Below are 18,199 nucleotides of genomic sequence, written 5' to 3'. Positions count from 1 at the left end.
CTGTGATGAAAAATGTACATGACTGTAGTGAATGGGGCTAAAACATGCAAAACATCTGGTACAAAATGACACTTCCTCACCTGTCAAAAGAGTGAAACTGCATGGGAAGCATGGCTTGGGCCTGAGCTTTAGAAGCAGGGTCTGGGTAGGACACAGGCTCCAGCCCAGCCTCCATTCCCTCTACTGGAGCCGCCACCAGGCTCTTCAGAATCTCTTTGACACTGATGCCCTTGTTGGGCTGGCTAATGCTGGTGATGGAGGAGGTCTGTTTCAGTACCTCCACACTGGGTGGGTCGGACAGACTCTCCTGGGACTTCTTCACCTCTGAGGACAACGTAGATATCTGCTCACTCATGATGAACGGCCCTCCAGCGCTGTGGTCTAGGTCAGACCCATTAAGGACACTGGCTACCTGTTCTTCTCCGATCCCAGAGTCTGTGTGGGGAAGACAGCTCTCCATGTGGAGGTCTTCTGATGGCACAAGATGGTCCTTACTGCTGTCAAATGCTAGAGGTGTTTCTGTAGAACACACACACATTTACACACAGACAACAGGTAGCTAAAATAATCGTTGTGTGTCAAGTTTGATTCAATTCTTTACAAATATTTATTACAATTTTCCTACGGAAAAAAAAAAAAAAGGTCCCACAACCTAAAGTTATTAAATTAACAATAATGTGAAACAAATTTCACAAGTTAGACCATCCAATGTTCGGTCCTTTTACTGGATAAATGAGCTCAGTGGTTAAAATAGTCTGAATAATAATAAATAAATACATTTCTATCACTCCCTGTACTACATTGATCAACATATTACATATATTTATCATTATTAGTCTGCCTACTAAATTAACATAATAAGGTTTATCCAAAGAAGAAAGAAATGGAGATTTTAAACGGAGTAATTTGAGGCCAGTACCACTGACTAAAACTGCATTCCAAAGCTAGCTATACATCCCTAGCCAAAGAGTAAATTTAGCATGTGTAGAAAGAGCCATGTGCTAACACAGCTTCTTAGATCTCTCTCCAGAAGCTCTGATCCTCTGGTGAGATTATCTCTCTGTTTTTCTTCTTCTATGCTAATAAAACATGAATCCCTTTCTTCAGCTTCCTCCTGCCTAGAGCCTTGGAACACACATTTATTGAACTGCTTTGAAACAGTGACAGAGGAGTCAGATAGCTGCTGTATTATTATTGTACATAATATACTCTATACTGTCTTCTTTCCTGTATACATAAGATGTTGAGTGTGAACCAAAAACTTTACTAAAGTCTGCAACATCCTGTCGCTTCATACAGTTAAAATCCATTGACAATATAGCGATCAACTTGACCCAATAAAATGTTTGTCAATGCTGCTGTCAGCTTGCACAGGTGCCTTTCTAGTTTGATTTCTGTTCATCCTGACCCAGTGGTTACCTAGATGCAAGTCTGGCCATATTAATATTCATCACATGCCCCCTAACGAGGTCAGCAGGGCCTGATTTAGCCAGCAAGTCGTCTGGCTTCCTGGTCCATCAGACAATCGTCTGCCACATGCCGTCTGGAAAATTCCCCCATTTTCTGGTGAAATTTATGAAGGCGGCAGTGTGCCTCTCTCCTCCCAGCAACCTCTATGATCCCATTCTCCTCTGGTGGATTGCTTGCCTAATGGGCACTGACAGATGGGGCTGAAAATAGCAATCCTGGCTCCACTGCCCCAAAAACCCACTGTAGTTAGCCAGCATGCTGCTTCCTTCACATCTCTTGACTTCTCACTGCTCATCTCCTCTTTTTTCATTTTCGGTGTGTTCCTACCTCTTCAAATTACACATTCATATTTCCTTTGGCCTCTCTCCTCTTTCTCTTGTTTCTTTTATTCACTTCCCCTTTTGTCTGAATGGAAGTTGATAAAGTATGCTCGCTCAGGCATCTCGTAAAAGCAAGTTGGCAGTGCAGCAGACATTGTGTTAAACCTTTGTAGGCAGCCACTGATTTTCCTTTCATGTGACTTAATGTATGATTTATGACTTGAGGCATATTCTACCTTTCATTTCAGAGAGAACGATGATGCCTATTCAAGTTCATGACTACCATCTCCAGCCCCAGTCTCTGTTTGCTTCCACATTTAATTCTGAGCAGTGCAATTAGCAGAGTTCATGAATAAATCATAGGTGAGCCAGTGGAGTGCAGAACGGGTATCCCTGCTATTTTACTGAATGAGCTCTCAGCTCAAGCTGGCAGCAGTTTATCAGAAAGGGCCGAGGACACTTAACATTAATTTATATCAGCACTAGCTAAGATTAGTGAGAAGGAAGAATGGATGGAAGAAAGGTAGAGCACAGCTGTCAACACCTGTGCTGGTTGGTGAGGTGATCTCCTGACGTGCGCTGCGGACTGACTGGCTGCTTATCCGGGCAGTCTCACGTTGGGGCTCCAGGATGTCGCGGTACTTGGAGACCATGAGGACAGAGATGAAATACACCACAGCTAAAGCCAGGAACTGGGCCTGCTTGCTGTCATCCTGTGGAGAAGAATCACAATATGGTTATGCCGCAGTATTCAGATGATCTTCACATAATCACACAATCCACTGCTGCTGCCTTAAATTCTTCTGTCACGGCAAATGAAGCTTGCATAGAGCATGAAAACACATTCAAAGTTATGCCTTTTACTCTAACATATTTCTTATACTTGCTTTGAAATATATCCATTCAAACGTTGTAGGTTTGTGTTCAACAGACAGCAGCTCAATTGACAAGGGTACCTTTAGTGTTTCACCTGTTGATTGAAGGGTGTTACATTGCACACCTGTTTGTCTGGAAAAAATTAATCCTATTTCCATCCTCTCTACCCGCAGCTAAGTCTTTGTGACAAACACATGCATGTCCCGAACATAAATACAGCGCACATACACAGACCCACACTCACCACATCACGAAACACCACAGCGCGCAGACGATTGATGTCCACATCCTGCAGAAGGCGATCAGGGTCCTTGATGGGAGACAGGTTACTAGGGACAAGCTCTATGGCTGTCTAAAGCAAAAAGATAACACAATATGACATGCTACTCTGTTCAGTCAAAGCTCAGTTAATCGAGGTTTGCTATTACTTTTCTTTTTACATCATTTTAGAGATCAGAAGAAAGAGGACAAATATGGAATTGAAAAAATTGAATACAAAGGAAAACTGATTTAGCATCACGAGTCCAGTCACATAAGCACAGGGAGTGTTCTTCCAGTAAAATGCACTGTATAGATGATTTTTTTTTTTAAAGTAGAAGCACAGAAACCAAAGTTATGACATCACATCCTACCTTGCTGGAAGTCACAGCATTTAGCAGGATTTCCTGAGTCTTGTTGTTGTTGGGAATGGAAGACTTATTTCTGTGTCTCTGCCTGCACTCCAGACAGTTCCTAACAGCCACACAACACACTGTACACACACAGATATTACCCCCCCCCCCCCCACACACACACACACACACACACACACACACACACACACACACACACACACACACACACACACACACACACACACACAAAAGTTTGCATAGCTATCCTTGGGAGTTTGCATTGACTTCCATTCATTGTGGACAATGTAACCCAAACCCTAACCCCTAACCTTAACCTATCCTTTGATCCCCATAAGGACTAACGGTCCCAACAAGGTCGTGTTTATACCAGAAAAGGTCCCAAAGAGGTAACAAAAACACTTACACACACACACACATACAAAACATACAAATGGGCTCTCATTTCAGAGTTAAGTGGAAATTAACTGTTGATAACATGCATGACCTCTTTAAAACTAATCAGTTATCTATGATGACTATTTGTTCCAGGCTGCTGGGAAAGACACTGGGAGTAAAATCAGCAGCCAGACTGATTTCACACTGAAGCCAGTGATGAGAAATTGTATGTTTGCAACAAGGACACTGTGAAGTCTGAAGGCCCATCCCCCTATTTCCCATCTCCCCCTGAGCACAAGTTGGGAGTCAACAAGCCAGCAAGCACAGGCTCACACACACAGACCCACAGACCCAAACAGATATAGATCCAGATGCACTCACGCACACAGACAAAAAGAGACACAAATACACAGTTTCTATGACTGCTTTATGTATCAAGTTATTCTACCAAATCAACTGAGTTTTGAGTTTCACAGTTAATTCAATAAAATTCACATTGTACTAATGCTGAATTTTGCACTCATCCACTTTGCATTCAAATGTAATTCATCTAATCTTTATTATGTATACAGACTCAGTCAAACACACACACAAGGGTAGAGAGGACCTCATGGAGTCCTATGAGATGCACCAATGACAGACACAAAAGCTACCATTTGCAAAGAGTACCTGATTGCACTGCAAATTATTCTCTCTGCTTGTTATGAATTCTAAAATGATGATCGTGTCACTTTTTACTGCTGGAAACTGCAGCAAAACACTGCGCACTCTCCAATTCAGCATACAATTAGCAAAGGACTCCTAAATTAATTAGCTTTGCTGATCAAACAGAGGCTTTTCAGGGATTAGAGGAATTATTAGTGTGTGAAGAGAATACTGTCATGGCATTTTCTAGCTTCCATCAATTTCCCAGTGTAAGTGGCAAAACATGCATTTTACCTCCGAAAAAACTATATAAAGATACTGTATTTGGTGCATTCCCCCCACTGACTGACATTCAATTCTACAGCAGCAAATATACCATGATGATCTCACCAAGCCTGAGGCACTGACGCATCAAGCCACCAGAGGACATGTTCTTCTCAGCCTCAATCTCACTGAAGTTGAGGGAGCTTGAGAACACCAACACGTCGACCATAACCATGAGACGGGACAGGAAAGTGATGGCGGTCTGTGAGGACATGCCCTGCGTTGCCTCGATGTTGTCCAACTCCATCTTACACAAGAAACAAGGAAGATACCGAGCATATAAAACAAAAGTGCACATGTACAATGTCCTTTCTCCCACAGTCTAACCCGCAGATGTGATTAAAAGTTTTGCTTTTTAACAGAAACATGAAATAAGATATGGAAAGAGGGGCATATCACACATATAAACACAGTGGTGGGTGCTGCTGAATTTAGGAGAGAAAGACTCAGTGGTAGGTCAGGAAAAGGGCAGGATTATTATTATGTGAGTTAAGTAGGATCTCATCTCAGAGGAATCCATACTATCCAAACTGAAGAAATTGGCAGAGAGCTTGATCTGAATTCAGCTGACTGTCTAACTCCACCAATTATGTTTTGGGGGTCGACACTTTTTTGTTAGCTCTCTTATGTGGTGATACATTGAGATGTTTTAAAAAAAATATTACAGAACAATGCCATAAGTGCTAGTTCAGATGGATAACAGATTTCAAGATCCATTAAGTGAGCATTAAGTACAAATTAAGAGAAAAAGAGAAAGAAATTAAAGAAGAGAAATTAAAATAGCATAAACACCTACCTTGGCACTCTAGACATGCACAGATAAAATAAACAAAAGAAGATAATTAAAATCAATTTCAATTCAAGACTGCAAATTAAATCTGATAATTACAGAAGGACAATAAAAATAAACATGAATGACGCGCAGGGAAGTTAATTACAGACATAAAAAATGTAATTGTACCAAAGTACAGTCTTCAGCATTCATTTTAGCAGAGTTAAACTGAGCAAATAAAGGTAACCCCACGTCATTTTCCACACATGCATAGAGTATTGTTGTGAACTACAGACAACTATAGTCCAAGCACTTATAATAAGCTACCACTAGATGGCATTATACCCCTTCAGTGGAGACAGTAAGGTGCACTTACAGATGGAGAGGTGGCCGCTGAGAGAAGGGGCAAAATCCCTCCACAAGCGATAATGATGTTGTCTACCATTTGTGAGATGAGGTGGATGGTGTTGTGGACAAAGATGATGTTCTCATTACTATTAACAAAGTCCATGACAGATTTGGTGGAGTGGCTGCAAGGAAAGGTGGGGGAAAAAAAACAGGATTATTATAGGTACAAACATTTTTCACATTATATAAATCATTGGGCAATTTACTGTGGAGTAAACAAAAATAATTTATAGGTTGTACATAAAAAGCCAGATTCAATATATGTCAAAAACATCAATAAAATGTTGTAATAGTTCTGATTCAGAAGGGCAATCTGAGTATCACTGCAAGCACCGTGCTCACCCTCCCTTTTCTGTCTCTCTCAAGCACACATAAACCACTTCACACACCTCCTCCAGACATGGACGTCACTCTCCAGTGCAAACAACAGGTCAGTGAGCAGTCTCTGGTGCACGGCTGACCATTTGAACTCCGGGATGCGGAACATGGTGGTGCGTGGGCCAGGGCTGAACTGGCGTCGCTGTTCCTCTGTCATGGGCATCCCCCTGAAGCCCAGGTCCACACGTATGTCCCGCTCCATTTGAGTGGCTAGACGGCCATGTAGACTCTGATGGGAGACCAACTAATCACTCAATTTAATTAATTTGGCATCACATACAAAATCACTGTCCATCATGAGATATTGCAAACAGACTAGTTGCTAAACCGGTTCCTCTGTCAAGATCAATAGTGCAGCTTTAATGAGATATAATACTACCGTCATACCATTCACTGTGAAAGATGAATTGCCAGATTAAAGTGAGTCCTCGAATAACCTCACCTGCCTGTGCTTAAAGAAAAAATACAACAACCTCTAAACATAAGATGAATGAGTCAGCAAGGTGTTTGCGAAAAATCCTGTTTAAAAGGCAGCAGGAATGAATTGAACATGAGCAATTACGCAACAGGACAGCAGGGTTTAAAAATAAATCCTACCTCCCACTGGCCCTCCATCAGTGACCCAGTCTAGGCAAAAGAGCCTGACCTCTGAGAAAGAGCACATCTCATACCACAGAAAGGGGAGCAATGAACAAATCCCAGGTGATTGTTGCAGAATAATGCTTTGTCTATTTCTGCCCTTCTGTTGGCTCAGCCAACTATTCCAGCAACCCAGTTTCCCGAGTCTCAGAGGGATGTTGCCTGATGTGCACCAGGTCATTCTGTCCCCATTACAAGCAGAGTTGGGGAAGAGAATGATCCCTATGGGTCTGATAAGATAGAACTCTTCACTAAAGGCCAACATATCCTGAAAATGGCAAATGGTCTCCCTCCTCACTTTCCACTCTTTGATCCTGGCGCTGCTATGTTTCAAGATTCATGATTTCTACTGTTATATTTCCCTCTGATAAATAGCTTTCAGGTTATTTTGACTGTGGTGAAGTCAGCGAACTTCTACTATTTTTTTCACGAGTCTGAAAACGGGAAGACTGTTTTGAGTTGGATGTTACTGCATAACTCAATTTACATGGATGAAGTGCATGATGATTCAGCTTCAGACAAACCTGTGTGGTGGCTGTTGTCTGAATCTTCTTCATTTCCTTGTCTTTGCCATCATCTGATCTCTCTGTGTCAGAAGTGTTGCTTGTTGCATCTGCTGTACTGCTGGTCTTACTGGCCGAGGGGTCCCCATCAGATACCGCTGCAGCTGTGCCCTCAGTAACCTCTGGGCTTTTGTAGGAGGCCTCAGCCTCAGTACCAGCCACAGAGCTGATGCCCTCCAAGGCTGCCTGTAGTTCAAACTCATCCTTCTCCAGGATACTAGGTAAGGAGCCAAGCTCAGAGCCACCTGTCATGTGAGCTAGAAGGCCCAGTTCATCACTGGCGCTGGTGTGCACTGGAGGCTTTGGGCTGGGCAGGACCAGAGGCTCAGCTGGACTGAGATCAGGCAGTAGCTTATCCTCGATGCTGCCTGTCACCTCGCCAAACAGGAAGTTGTTGCTGCTAGGGATACTATCCTTGTCATCATCTAGCGTAATGAGCGGGGGTGCATTTTGATCATCTATGCTGCCCTTTGGCAACAACATGCTGTTGGCATTACTGTTGAGCTTTTCCACAGCAGCACAATAAACATTATCCAACAGAGAATCGACCTCCACCAGCGTTCCATTCTCAGATACTCCCAGAGTTTCAGAGGATAACTCCATATCATCCAGTTTAACCTCAGTAGCCTCCACCTTTTCAGCCTTGATGTCCACAAGAAGGTCATGAACTTCAACCCTGACCCCATCTACTGCACCCCCCGTTCCACTCAGAGCCTCTTCAGGCCCCTTTCCTTCAGCCAGCAAGTTGCGTGAGTCGGCACTCTCATAGTCCGTCTCACTCTCAGGTGTCTGGGAGTTATCATCAATTTCTCTGATTGCACCCTTGATGCCAGAGGCCTGAGAAGACAGACCAGAGATGGTACTGACCAACCCTTTCTTCCCTTTCTTAATATTCTCCTCCTCCTGGCGCTGGTACTCTTCATACATCTTAGCCAAGTACTCTTTATGTGCCTCATATGTCACCTGTAAAAATGGCAATATTGTAGGCGATGTTAGCCACGGATCCCAACGAGTGGGAAGATCAGTTTAGAAGAAGCTTAACAGTTAAGATATGACAGATAAGATAAAAATGCCCCACTCAACAGCAGAGGTCAGTGTTTCTTCTTTGTTGTGCAGTACAGTGCTCACCTTAGAGTGGGCTATAGAGAGTGTATCCACCCACACACGCCATCCTCCCCACTCATACTTGATGGCATGGTAGAGAAGAATTCGAAAGATGTTGTACACCATCTCAGTGATCTTCTGCTCATCTGAGTTTTTAGGATTGATGTAGCCAAGAGAAAACATCCAGTCCTGCCATACAGAGCACTGAAGTAGACACCTGCAATACACACATGACTATACAATCAACAAATAAAATCTGCAGCATGTGAGACAAATGATAACAGTTGAGTAGTTAGTTTAAGAAAACTCTGATCCTCTAACCTTTTGCAAGTTTAACATTTATAATTGATGTTGGAGGCAGAAGCAATCATTTTTCGATATTCTACTTTGAGTTTTTCCATTAAAATCAAAAATTATTTAAGCCAGCCAATCATTCTTTCTGCCTCTCCTAAACATCTTTCATTGTGCCAAAAGAGCATACAGGGCTATTTGGCATTTGCTAGTCCCATTACAACAGATTGCTTTGATCATTTGGCCGTTGATATATTCATTTGCTTGTTTATTCGGCAGCTGTATCTCACAAAATAAAATAAACATAATACAGAAAAGGGGCAGCAAGTAAAAAATTTGTGTTTTTTTCTCCAATTCAACAGTTTGAGTTCACAAAGAACTTCCTGCCTATTAACTTTAGGCCAATTATGTTGTTGATTTAGGTCAGTGGTTTCCTAAGAACTATAATTTAATTGCAATATGTCTTAAAGTGTGTTTCTGTGTGAGTATCAGAAGGAGAGGTTGGCTGTGAGAGTGAAAAAGAGAAAGCAGGAGTGAGCATCTGTCACAAACTGTCACAGAAACATCCGCTGGGGAACATGTGCATGTTTAAGGATGATTTAGCATCAATATGAGTCTATTAAACATGGCACAAGGAGAGGGAACACAGAGCCTTTTTAGTCTTTTCATTGATACATTAATCAACAAGATAATTGATGGAGTGGGTGAGAAAAAGGTGGTTTAAGTCCCGCTCACCGTCTGTTCTCTCGGCTGTTGCTGAACAGTTTGATCATGTCTGAAAGGAAGAGCCGCCGAACCTCCATCAGCTCTGTGCTGGGGGCAGAGTTCTTCAATAAGGTTGCCAGCACCTTGAGAATCACTGATGTCACATGCACACAAACACAAATATATACGCATATTGTCAATTTTCACAGAGAACAAAATACTTTAGGAAGAATTAAACTCAAAACAGATATGACACATAACAGGCTTACTTGGGTTCTGAATCTTGACAGTGGAGTCAGGCTCAGGATGAGGTTTGTGAACTACCTGTGTGCACACCTGCTCTGTCAAAATCTGGTGCAGGAAGTAGTGAGAGGACACCAGTCACACAGTCTGTACAAAGACACCATCAACATATTGGGACATTTGAGAGGAAACTGTGTTGGTACCTCATACAGAGTGTTGTAGGTCGTCACCGTCACAGTGTTGGTGTGCAGCATGAGCCTCTCTCCCAGGAGAGTAAAGAGGCTGTGTGTGTGCATGATCTCCACCTTCCTCCTGTGGATAAACACACACGAACACACACCGAGACATAATGGTAAAGTGGCTTGTTTAGAGCTCCCTAAGCCACTGAAAGGATCAGTGAGTGCCGTCAGCTTGTTTCCCTATTCTCACCCACAGGGAGCCGGGCTCTGGAGACAAGTGTCAGGAACTGCCTGCTGTCATAAATTGGGGGGAATTTCGTTGGAGGTGTGTAGGATAACGAAGTTCCTGTCACTAGGAAGGGCTCCAAATACAACAGAGGCATACCACAGGTGAAGAGGTTCAACAGTGACAAAATATTTCTGCAAACAGCATAAGGACTGCTGTCATAATGCTTAGCCAAAGCTGCTCTACTCTGTTGCCACTGCCTCAAGACGAGTTGGGACTTTCCTAATAAGTCTGCAATTTTTTTTGTATTTTGCAGAGGCTGGAAAATTGTATATTTAGGATAAGAGGAGCATTTCTCTCAACTGCATAAAATGTGGAAATTCTGGGGGAAAAGGTAGACTAATGGAGGTGGAACTTGTACAAGTCTGCTCTGCCAACAACATACAGTGGGAGGTTGAGCGTTGTTGTAAATACTTTCAGCGTAAGTCAAGATAAAGTCACTCTGAATATAGCTTAGATCATCAGTAAAGTTCAAATGAAGGCACGTTGTTTAAAATATGAAAATTGGATGTATGGTATTCAGTGAGAAAACATGTAATACCCTTCTCTTAGAGACATAAAGCAATCATACAGCAGGAGGGAAAATTTCTTTCAAAAATTCTAAAACTAACATGTCATACTCATTATGTTATTTTTATCTTTAGTTTTATGTTAATGGGTGGAGCAAATACAATTATAGGGAAAGCCAGAAATTTGGGCCAAAGAATATGTTCTGCCTTTGCTCTCTCATATGCTTTTTTCTTTAGTTTTCCTCAACCACAAGCCTCCCAAAAAACTGTACAATACATCTGTATATTAAATCACACAACATCTGTACATTACATCATGTGATTATCAATGCAGAGAGAGTTATCAACATCTAATTTCATTGAGCTAATAAATATAAAATGACAACATCAATCAAAAAGAAAGAAGAAGAAGAAAGAAGGCAAGAAGAAACATGATTAATTCTTTATGAGCTGCACTAAAGCTCATAGTGAATTACATTGTGCTTTAAAATGAATGAAAGCTATTAAAGTGAGGGGCGAAAGCAGGCTTTCATAAAGCGCTCATGTCCCTTGAGGATATAGGCCTCTGGGCAGTCTAGCATAGGCTTACACCTGCCCTTTCTCCCCATTCAGCAGGCACAAGTAATACCACAACACCTGGTGCTCCACAACTGTGAGCCCAGCACAACCCCGATATCTTCTTCATCCCACCCTACATCCCACATTTTGAATCTTAGGCTCTCATTCTCTCTCTCTCTCTCTCCTTTCCAATGTGCAGCATACACGGGATATGCTGACATCCTAGCAGATAGGTTGTAATTTATTTCACTCTGCGGGACAGTAACTTGGACTTCTTCCACCCATCTCTTAGGTGAAATAATGGCTCGAGGGAACAACGCCAGGAATTCAGGTGTTGTACCAAGAGGTGTGGCCTAATTTGCAAAAATGGCATCCAGTCATAAGTTTTTGACTCTTTTAATTTTGCACTTTTTCAAACGAGTGAAAGGAACAGATCTATCATCTCTCTGAATGTTAAATGTGATTTATGACTTTTCAGTTTCTATCTAACTAGCCTGTTGTAATGTTGCTAAAACAGACATTGTATGGACATGGGAAAGCAGAAGATGGCAAAACAATATACAATAGTTGACAACATTAGACATGCATTAGGCACCTGTTCTTTAAAGCATTTGTCAGGATGCCATTCATTATAGTTTAAGTGTGTAATTACAGTCTAATACACAGCTATAGGAAGGGGTTACTTACTTGTGGCCCAAATGCTTGAGAAAGTACCCAAGGACTTTGAGGGATTGTACTCGAATGCTTTCACTCTTAGAGGCCATGAGCTTGTAGATTACCCTGGAATAGACACAAGCAGCGAAAGCTGTGCAAAGTCTTGACAGAATAAAATATACTCCTGTTGATGAAAAGGCCCTGCACTGGTTAGCTGACAACCACTTTCCTTCAGAGTGAATTTACATTAGCATTAAATGAATGTCCCAATGAAAGCAGCCGCCTTTTCCTTAGAACCCACAAGTAGTACGACACTGTGTGCATTTATATTTTATAGTATCACATGGGGAAGTTTGATCATCCGTGTCATATTGTGAAATCAATATGTTAATATTGTTACTTTTCCATGCATACTTTATTTCTCACTGAACATATGAATTATTCACATAGGCACACAGAAGCAGTGCAAGCGTTAGGTGCTTAGGTTTATTTTGTGAAATCACCTCTCCACTTTGTGCGCAAACAGCGGAGGGATTGTGTCTTCCCCTGAGGGGCTTACCGTATTCCATTTCTCTGGTCAAAAGCAGGGATCATGGAGGCTGGATGCTCAGACATTAGGGCTACCACCAACTGTAACACATCATGCAGATTCTCATCCTGTAGACAAATCAGGAGAGAAAGATAATGGGAAAAAGATAGGCAGACAGAAAAGGGACCAGATGAAGAGAGAGAATACGGTTTTTGTTCTTTGCTCAGACTCTGTAAATGCAAATCCAGTGAAGACATTAAGTATGTGTCTTCCAATTGTATCACCTGCAATTGCTGAATACACCTGGGCACCTGGTAAACCTTACAACAGGGGGCAGTGGCTGGCTACTGCACAGTGAAAAGTGCACTGGCAATGGAGAAGATTAATTTATCTTGGTGATTAGTTTAAATGCTGGGAAAAAAAATAAACTCCTAGAATAGCAGCTCTGAAAATGAAATGTGACCTTGAAGCCTAGTGCAGCAAAGTGGCGCACAAACACACAGAGAATTCACTCAGAGCAGAGATAGACTCTCATGTACCTCATGCATTGTTAACAAATAGTTTAGGATGCTCTGCAACTCATCCTCCTTCACACCTCGGTCCTGCAAAAAATGCAGAAACAGGAAAACAGATTAAAATTTGTGATAAAGGGAAAGTGATTGGAAAAGCACTGCACTGCATTATAACTGTACAGCATGTCAGCCAATGTTCTGACAAAAAGCATGACATTATTTTTCGTTTTGGTACCTTTACATTGTACAGATACTAGAAATTACTAGAGGAAATAACACCAAGTGCTATGGCATCCAGTGTGTCAATTTTTATTGTTGTATTTAGACTGGTTGTGCAATTGATATACCTGTGATGAGAATTTCGCAGCAAAACAAATCGAACAGCCAGATAACTGTTGTTTGCCTAAGAACCTGGTTCCGCCAGGTGAGAACATGCAGACTCCAAGACTATCTTTTGTCTAGTGTTAAAATTCCTGTTATTTCTGCCATGCCCTGGAAAGCCTGTTATAGAATGTGGAAGGATAATTATCTGCAGAGAAATGGCATGCTGGGATGTGAGCAGCAATGCACCGACTTAAACTGTGCAGTGCGAAACCACCACCTAGTTAAATGTGTAAAATGCGGTCTCGCATTCCAATACTATTGATATTGATTAGTCTATCATTAAATTTTTTTCAATAATTTAATTCATTTAGTCATTCAAAAACCACAATGAGGACAAATACCCGTCAAACATTTCCAGAGCCAAAAGTGATGTCTTAAAAGAGCTACCCTTGTCTGAACCGGTCAGTAAACCCAGAGGCAACATCAATTTGTCTAATTTGAAAAGCTGGAACTCACAAATGTTTGGTATCTCTACTTGATAAATGACATAAATTATTAAGTAATTATCAAAACTGTCATTTATTATCCAACTAATGATTTCATTAAAAATGTTTCAGCACAACTGGTGCTCTCCCAAGCACACACTTTTTCGAAGAGATAAATAAATAAATGTATTAAACTGAATTTATTAAGGAGCAGACCAGCAGAATGTTTTAAAGGATAACACAGGAAGAGTTGACGATCTCCATATTTTCCCGGTGCAGCTCAAAATCTAGCCGTGTGAGGGGCTGTGAGGCATGAAGACAGGTGGAATATACCTTCAGGATGAGTTGCTTGAGGAAGAGAAGCATGAATGCCCGCAGAGAAATTATTTCTTTCTGGGTCGGCCTTGGACCATCTGTAGTTGGAGAGAGAGTGAGAGAGGCAATAAAAATGAGAAAGAAGGTAGTGGAACCAAATAAGATATCTTTCTGTTTTCTGCTGTCTGTTTCCCAGTCGCTGCTATATTTTCTGTGTTTTTACTGGTAATTTTATTCATGATTTGTTTTCATAATCTAAAGTTGTTTATTTTAGATGATTTATTTTTGATGTTTTTTGACTGATAATGAAATATTTCTCTTATAGATGTCTTGTGTTCTCCTCCTTTGAGCTTTGGAAAAGGGATAAAAAAAAAAAAAAAAAAAAAAAAACAGGGACACCTTCAAAGTCATCTTCAGTTTTCTTTGCTGTGTCATCAGCTTTCTACTGATTTACTTGATTCACCTTGGATGTGTGTATCAAACGTTTCCCCAGGTTTTGCCAACAGTCTAGACAGGGAGTATAAGACATGGAGCCAATCGCCCACTTTAGAAACAAAGAAAAACTTTAAAATTAACAATTAGTAGAATATAGTTTACATGCATAGCATGCTCTCAATTCGGGAGCAATCATTCAACACAAATTTATTTGTCATTTATACTGCATCCAAAGTCTGAGTATCCCAGGTAGCCTTGGCCACAACATAGTGCCCAGGCAGCCAGCCCAAGGTCACCACTGTCACACCTGCCCATCACACCGGCCAACATCTCATTAAAACTACACAGAATGCCTCTGCCAACTTAAGGTCACTTTGGCACTCCGAAGTTAGCCTCACATTGTAATCCATCCCTGTCATGAATCTCATTCCACATTTGATGGGCCGAATGCTGTCAGCAGGTGTATGTATGTCGTGCAAATAAAGAAAAATGGCAGAATATGACAGAGAGCATTGACTAACTGTCATATCAAGGAGCTGCTGCTGCTCTACTGGTTTGGTTGGCTCAACAATTAATTTTAACACGGATCCTATTCAATATGCCAAGATCTTTTGCTTTTAACCAAAACCTGTTTGCACATACACTGAGTGCGCACACTAATGGGATGCTGCAATAGGCAGATCAATACAACACAGCTATTCAGTCAGACACATCAGAAAATACAAGATATGGCATACATTTCCACTTACAACAAACAAACATGAATCCTCTTAAGATTAGCAGTACTCTCACTGTACCACAAAGGCTCCATTTTGGTGGTAAAACCAGCATTTAAATCAAAAAATGTTTTGCATTTGCAGCGCATTTTTATTAAATGACAGTAATTGTGCCAAATACAACAGCAAAAGAATTTCAGGGAAAACTGGTCTCTCTGCCCAATGTCTGTCTTCTCCTCTCCGCCTTTTTATACGCCAACCTCCACTTTGGCTGGACACATGTTCATTTGAAATGGGGACAGTGCCATGATGACAGATACAACAGCAGCAGACACCTGACCGTCCTGCTGCTTCAACAGTCAGTCTATGTAATCAATGATGAGGCTCTCTGAGGTTGCAGGGGGATGGCAAGTGCTACTGCATCCCGACACTGATTAATAGAGTGAGAGAGGAAAACCCAGTGCAGGGACAGACCCTGACATGGAAGGGATGATAAGAACATTATTACTGCAGCCACTGCATCCAAGTTATTCACAACCAATTATGCTCAGCAGCTCAGCACAGCTCCTTTTTCTCAATCAAAGATTGCTTCACTTCCTGAATCCCAAGGGCACAAGGAGAAAGAGTTTATTGAAAAACAATTTATGTCCATGTGATTAATGCAGGAATCTCTTTTCAGCTTATGACTTAGGATAATAAAGTCACAAAAAACACAATAGTATGCATCCTGTATACTTATTCAAACGTTTAAATAGAAAACAAGAATAATTCTATTTTTACTACTAATGCTTTTAAATAAACAAAGGCTGATAAAAAGCTAAAACATAGCAAAGAAAAATTCTTCTCAAGTAGTGACTACTATATGATTTGCCTGCTTAACCTGCTCTGTTTAAAGTACAGTATCTCAAGTATGTTGACCTTCGACGACAATGACTAAACACACACAGAGCAAACATGAGAGAATAAACACTAAAAGTGAAAATCTGTCTCTCAACAACTTTTCTAATGTACCACCTAACCTCTTTTTGCTCCAGTAGATTTCCCAGGTGCAAATGTGTAAATCTAAAACCATTCCCTGACCTCCTTGTGATCAGTAATTTGTCTCACATGATATTAATTCATCTGAAACAAGGCACACGCAAAAATCAATTCACCCCCAAGGCTTGATCAGATTATTCGTTTGAAGCACCTCTACCTGTCTGTCACTGGTGATTTCTCCTATAATGGGAACAAGACAGAACCAGCTCGAACTGAACCTGGTGACTGGCCAAGCAGCTTTGCTTCCCATCTCATTACTCATTATTTAGTAAAACAGAAGCAGGGCAGAGACAAAGGGAGAGTGATAGAGATTGAGATAGATTATGTGTTGGCTTGCGGGTACATGTCACAGGCTGAGAGAAGTTGAACAATGGGCATCTGTCTGTAACTACCTGCAGTGATTCTGTGTATAACTGAATGATACATGGCTTTAATTTGATAGCACTCTCTATTAAGACCTGAGGAATAAAAAGAAAAGGCACTTCCAGAAAAGGAGTGAGTAGCTGCAGGAGCTCCATTTTAAATGTCCTCTCTGTGTCCTATAATTGAACACTTCATTATCTGCTTGGCTCTCTCTCTCTCTCTCTCTCTCGCTTCATACGTGTCTTTGTTTGGTCATTTCTCAGTTTGGAAGGACAGAGAGAAAAACTGCCCTGCCAAATCAAGTGCAGATCAATGAAACCAGACCCACACTGAAAATTACCTACAGCAAGAAGGTGATCCATTTCAAGATATGTCTCCCCCACAAACTCTGCCATTTTCTTAGGCCATTACAATCTACCAGAGATTAAAAAAAAATCAGCCCAGTATTTATAGTTCTACTGGAAAATTCGACATATAGGGACAGCTAACCTAGAAAAGTTCATGGGAGGAGGGTGGTTGACAAATATGGAGTAGTAGTCCAACATGTGAATATGCACAATTTTTTGCAATCGAAAAATTATGAAAAGGTGAGAGTCAGTGTCTCAGGTCTCTTCATCACACCTTTGCAAAAACTGTTTTCCTGTTCACCATTTTGTTGAGCAGTGATTCTTACCACTGCTTCTTATGTGTACTTATTTGCCAACAACAACGTATTCTGTAGATAGCTCACTCTCAACTACAGTGGACTGAGCAATGTGTTTGTATCAATTTCTCCACAGTCATTTGGGTCATCATTGGGTCCTGACACAGACTTTAATGAACTCTCTACTCCAAGCTTCTTCCAGATGTCAGGGCTCTTCACCTTGTTCCACTTAAGTTTCCCTTAGGCCTGAACACCTTGTGAAGGGCCATCGGTTCTTGCAGGCATTATACAGAACTCATGACCACAGGTGAAAGTTGAAGATGGACAAGGAAATTAAGAGCATTTCCTCTACCTCGACTCACTCTTCATCACTGGAGTTAGAAGCAATGTCTGCACTACTAGTCTAACCATTGATCTCATGGTGCTCACTCACAACAGAATGCTGAGATTGTTGATCTCCTTTCACTCGGAGCAGTAAATTCCTCACAAACTAAAGGTGACAAATCTGCTGCTCTCTGACAGTGAACTAAAGCCTCAGACATGGTGATCACTTTCATCCCAACCACTTCACACTCGGCTAAAACTACCCCAGCATGTGCTGGAGGATTTTGTCCAGTGAAGCCAACGTCATTAGCAAAAAGAAAAAAAGCCTGATCAGATCCTGTATCCTGTTCTACCTTCTGCATTTGTTCCAGTTCTCCCACTTACCTGTGAGGTGATTATACATGTTTTATGGACAGGTATCAGTCACCTAATGATCCTGCCTTCACCTGGCACCCAACTGGCAACAATCAAGGCATATACCCCCACACAGCACACTGACAGTAACATTGTCCCACTTATGACTGTGGGAAGTGACTCTCCTGTATAGCATGGGTACAAGAAACTACAGTGAGTGCACTGTA

The 18,199-nt window shown here is 41.4% G+C and overlaps 1 protein-coding gene across 9 annotated transcripts in view; it reads right to left on the bottom strand.

The window, feature by feature from the left end:
• Positions 1-18,199, bottom strand: part of LOC130167891 (neurobeachin-like) — a 218,580-nt gene that overhangs the window by 124,300 nt on the left and 76,081 nt on the right. For 4 of the 9 annotated variants that reach the window (XM_056374417.1, XM_056374418.1, XM_056374421.1 and 1 more), the window contains exons 14-29: positions 14,118-14,197; positions 13,003-13,065; positions 12,494-12,591; positions 11,968-12,060; positions 9,952-10,060; positions 9,775-9,856; positions 9,536-9,659; positions 8,534-8,726; positions 7,367-8,368; positions 6,215-6,447; positions 5,794-5,947; positions 4,712-4,892; positions 3,299-3,417; positions 2,911-3,018; positions 2,335-2,503; positions 81-519 (exon numbers count right to left, since the gene is read on the bottom strand). In XM_056374417.1, the coding sequence (XP_056230392.1) occupies positions 81-519; positions 2,335-2,503; positions 2,911-3,018; positions 3,299-3,417; positions 4,712-4,892; positions 5,794-5,947; positions 6,215-6,447; positions 7,367-8,368; positions 8,534-8,726; positions 9,536-9,659; positions 9,775-9,856; positions 9,952-10,060; positions 11,968-12,060; positions 12,494-12,591; positions 13,003-13,065; positions 14,118-14,197 (3,247 nt within the window). The remainder of the gene's footprint in view (positions 1-80; positions 520-2,334; positions 2,504-2,910; positions 3,019-3,298; positions 3,418-4,711; positions 4,893-5,793; positions 5,948-6,214; positions 6,448-7,366; positions 8,369-8,533; positions 8,727-9,535; positions 9,660-9,774; positions 9,857-9,951; positions 10,061-11,967; positions 12,061-12,493; positions 12,592-13,002; positions 13,066-14,117; positions 14,198-18,199) is intronic. The other 5 variants (XM_056374419.1, XM_056374423.1, XM_056374425.1 and 2 more) reach the window with 3 other exon arrangements.

Source organism: Seriola aureovittata, chromosome 4 (assembly GCF_021018895.1).
Source record: "Seriola aureovittata isolate HTS-2021-v1 ecotype China chromosome 4, ASM2101889v1, whole genome shotgun sequence".
Taxonomy (NCBI): domain Eukaryota; kingdom Metazoa; phylum Chordata; class Actinopteri; order Carangiformes; family Carangidae; genus Seriola; species Seriola aureovittata.
Note: the sequence above shows the minus strand (reverse complement) of the source record. Positions and strands in the feature narration are given on the sequence as shown.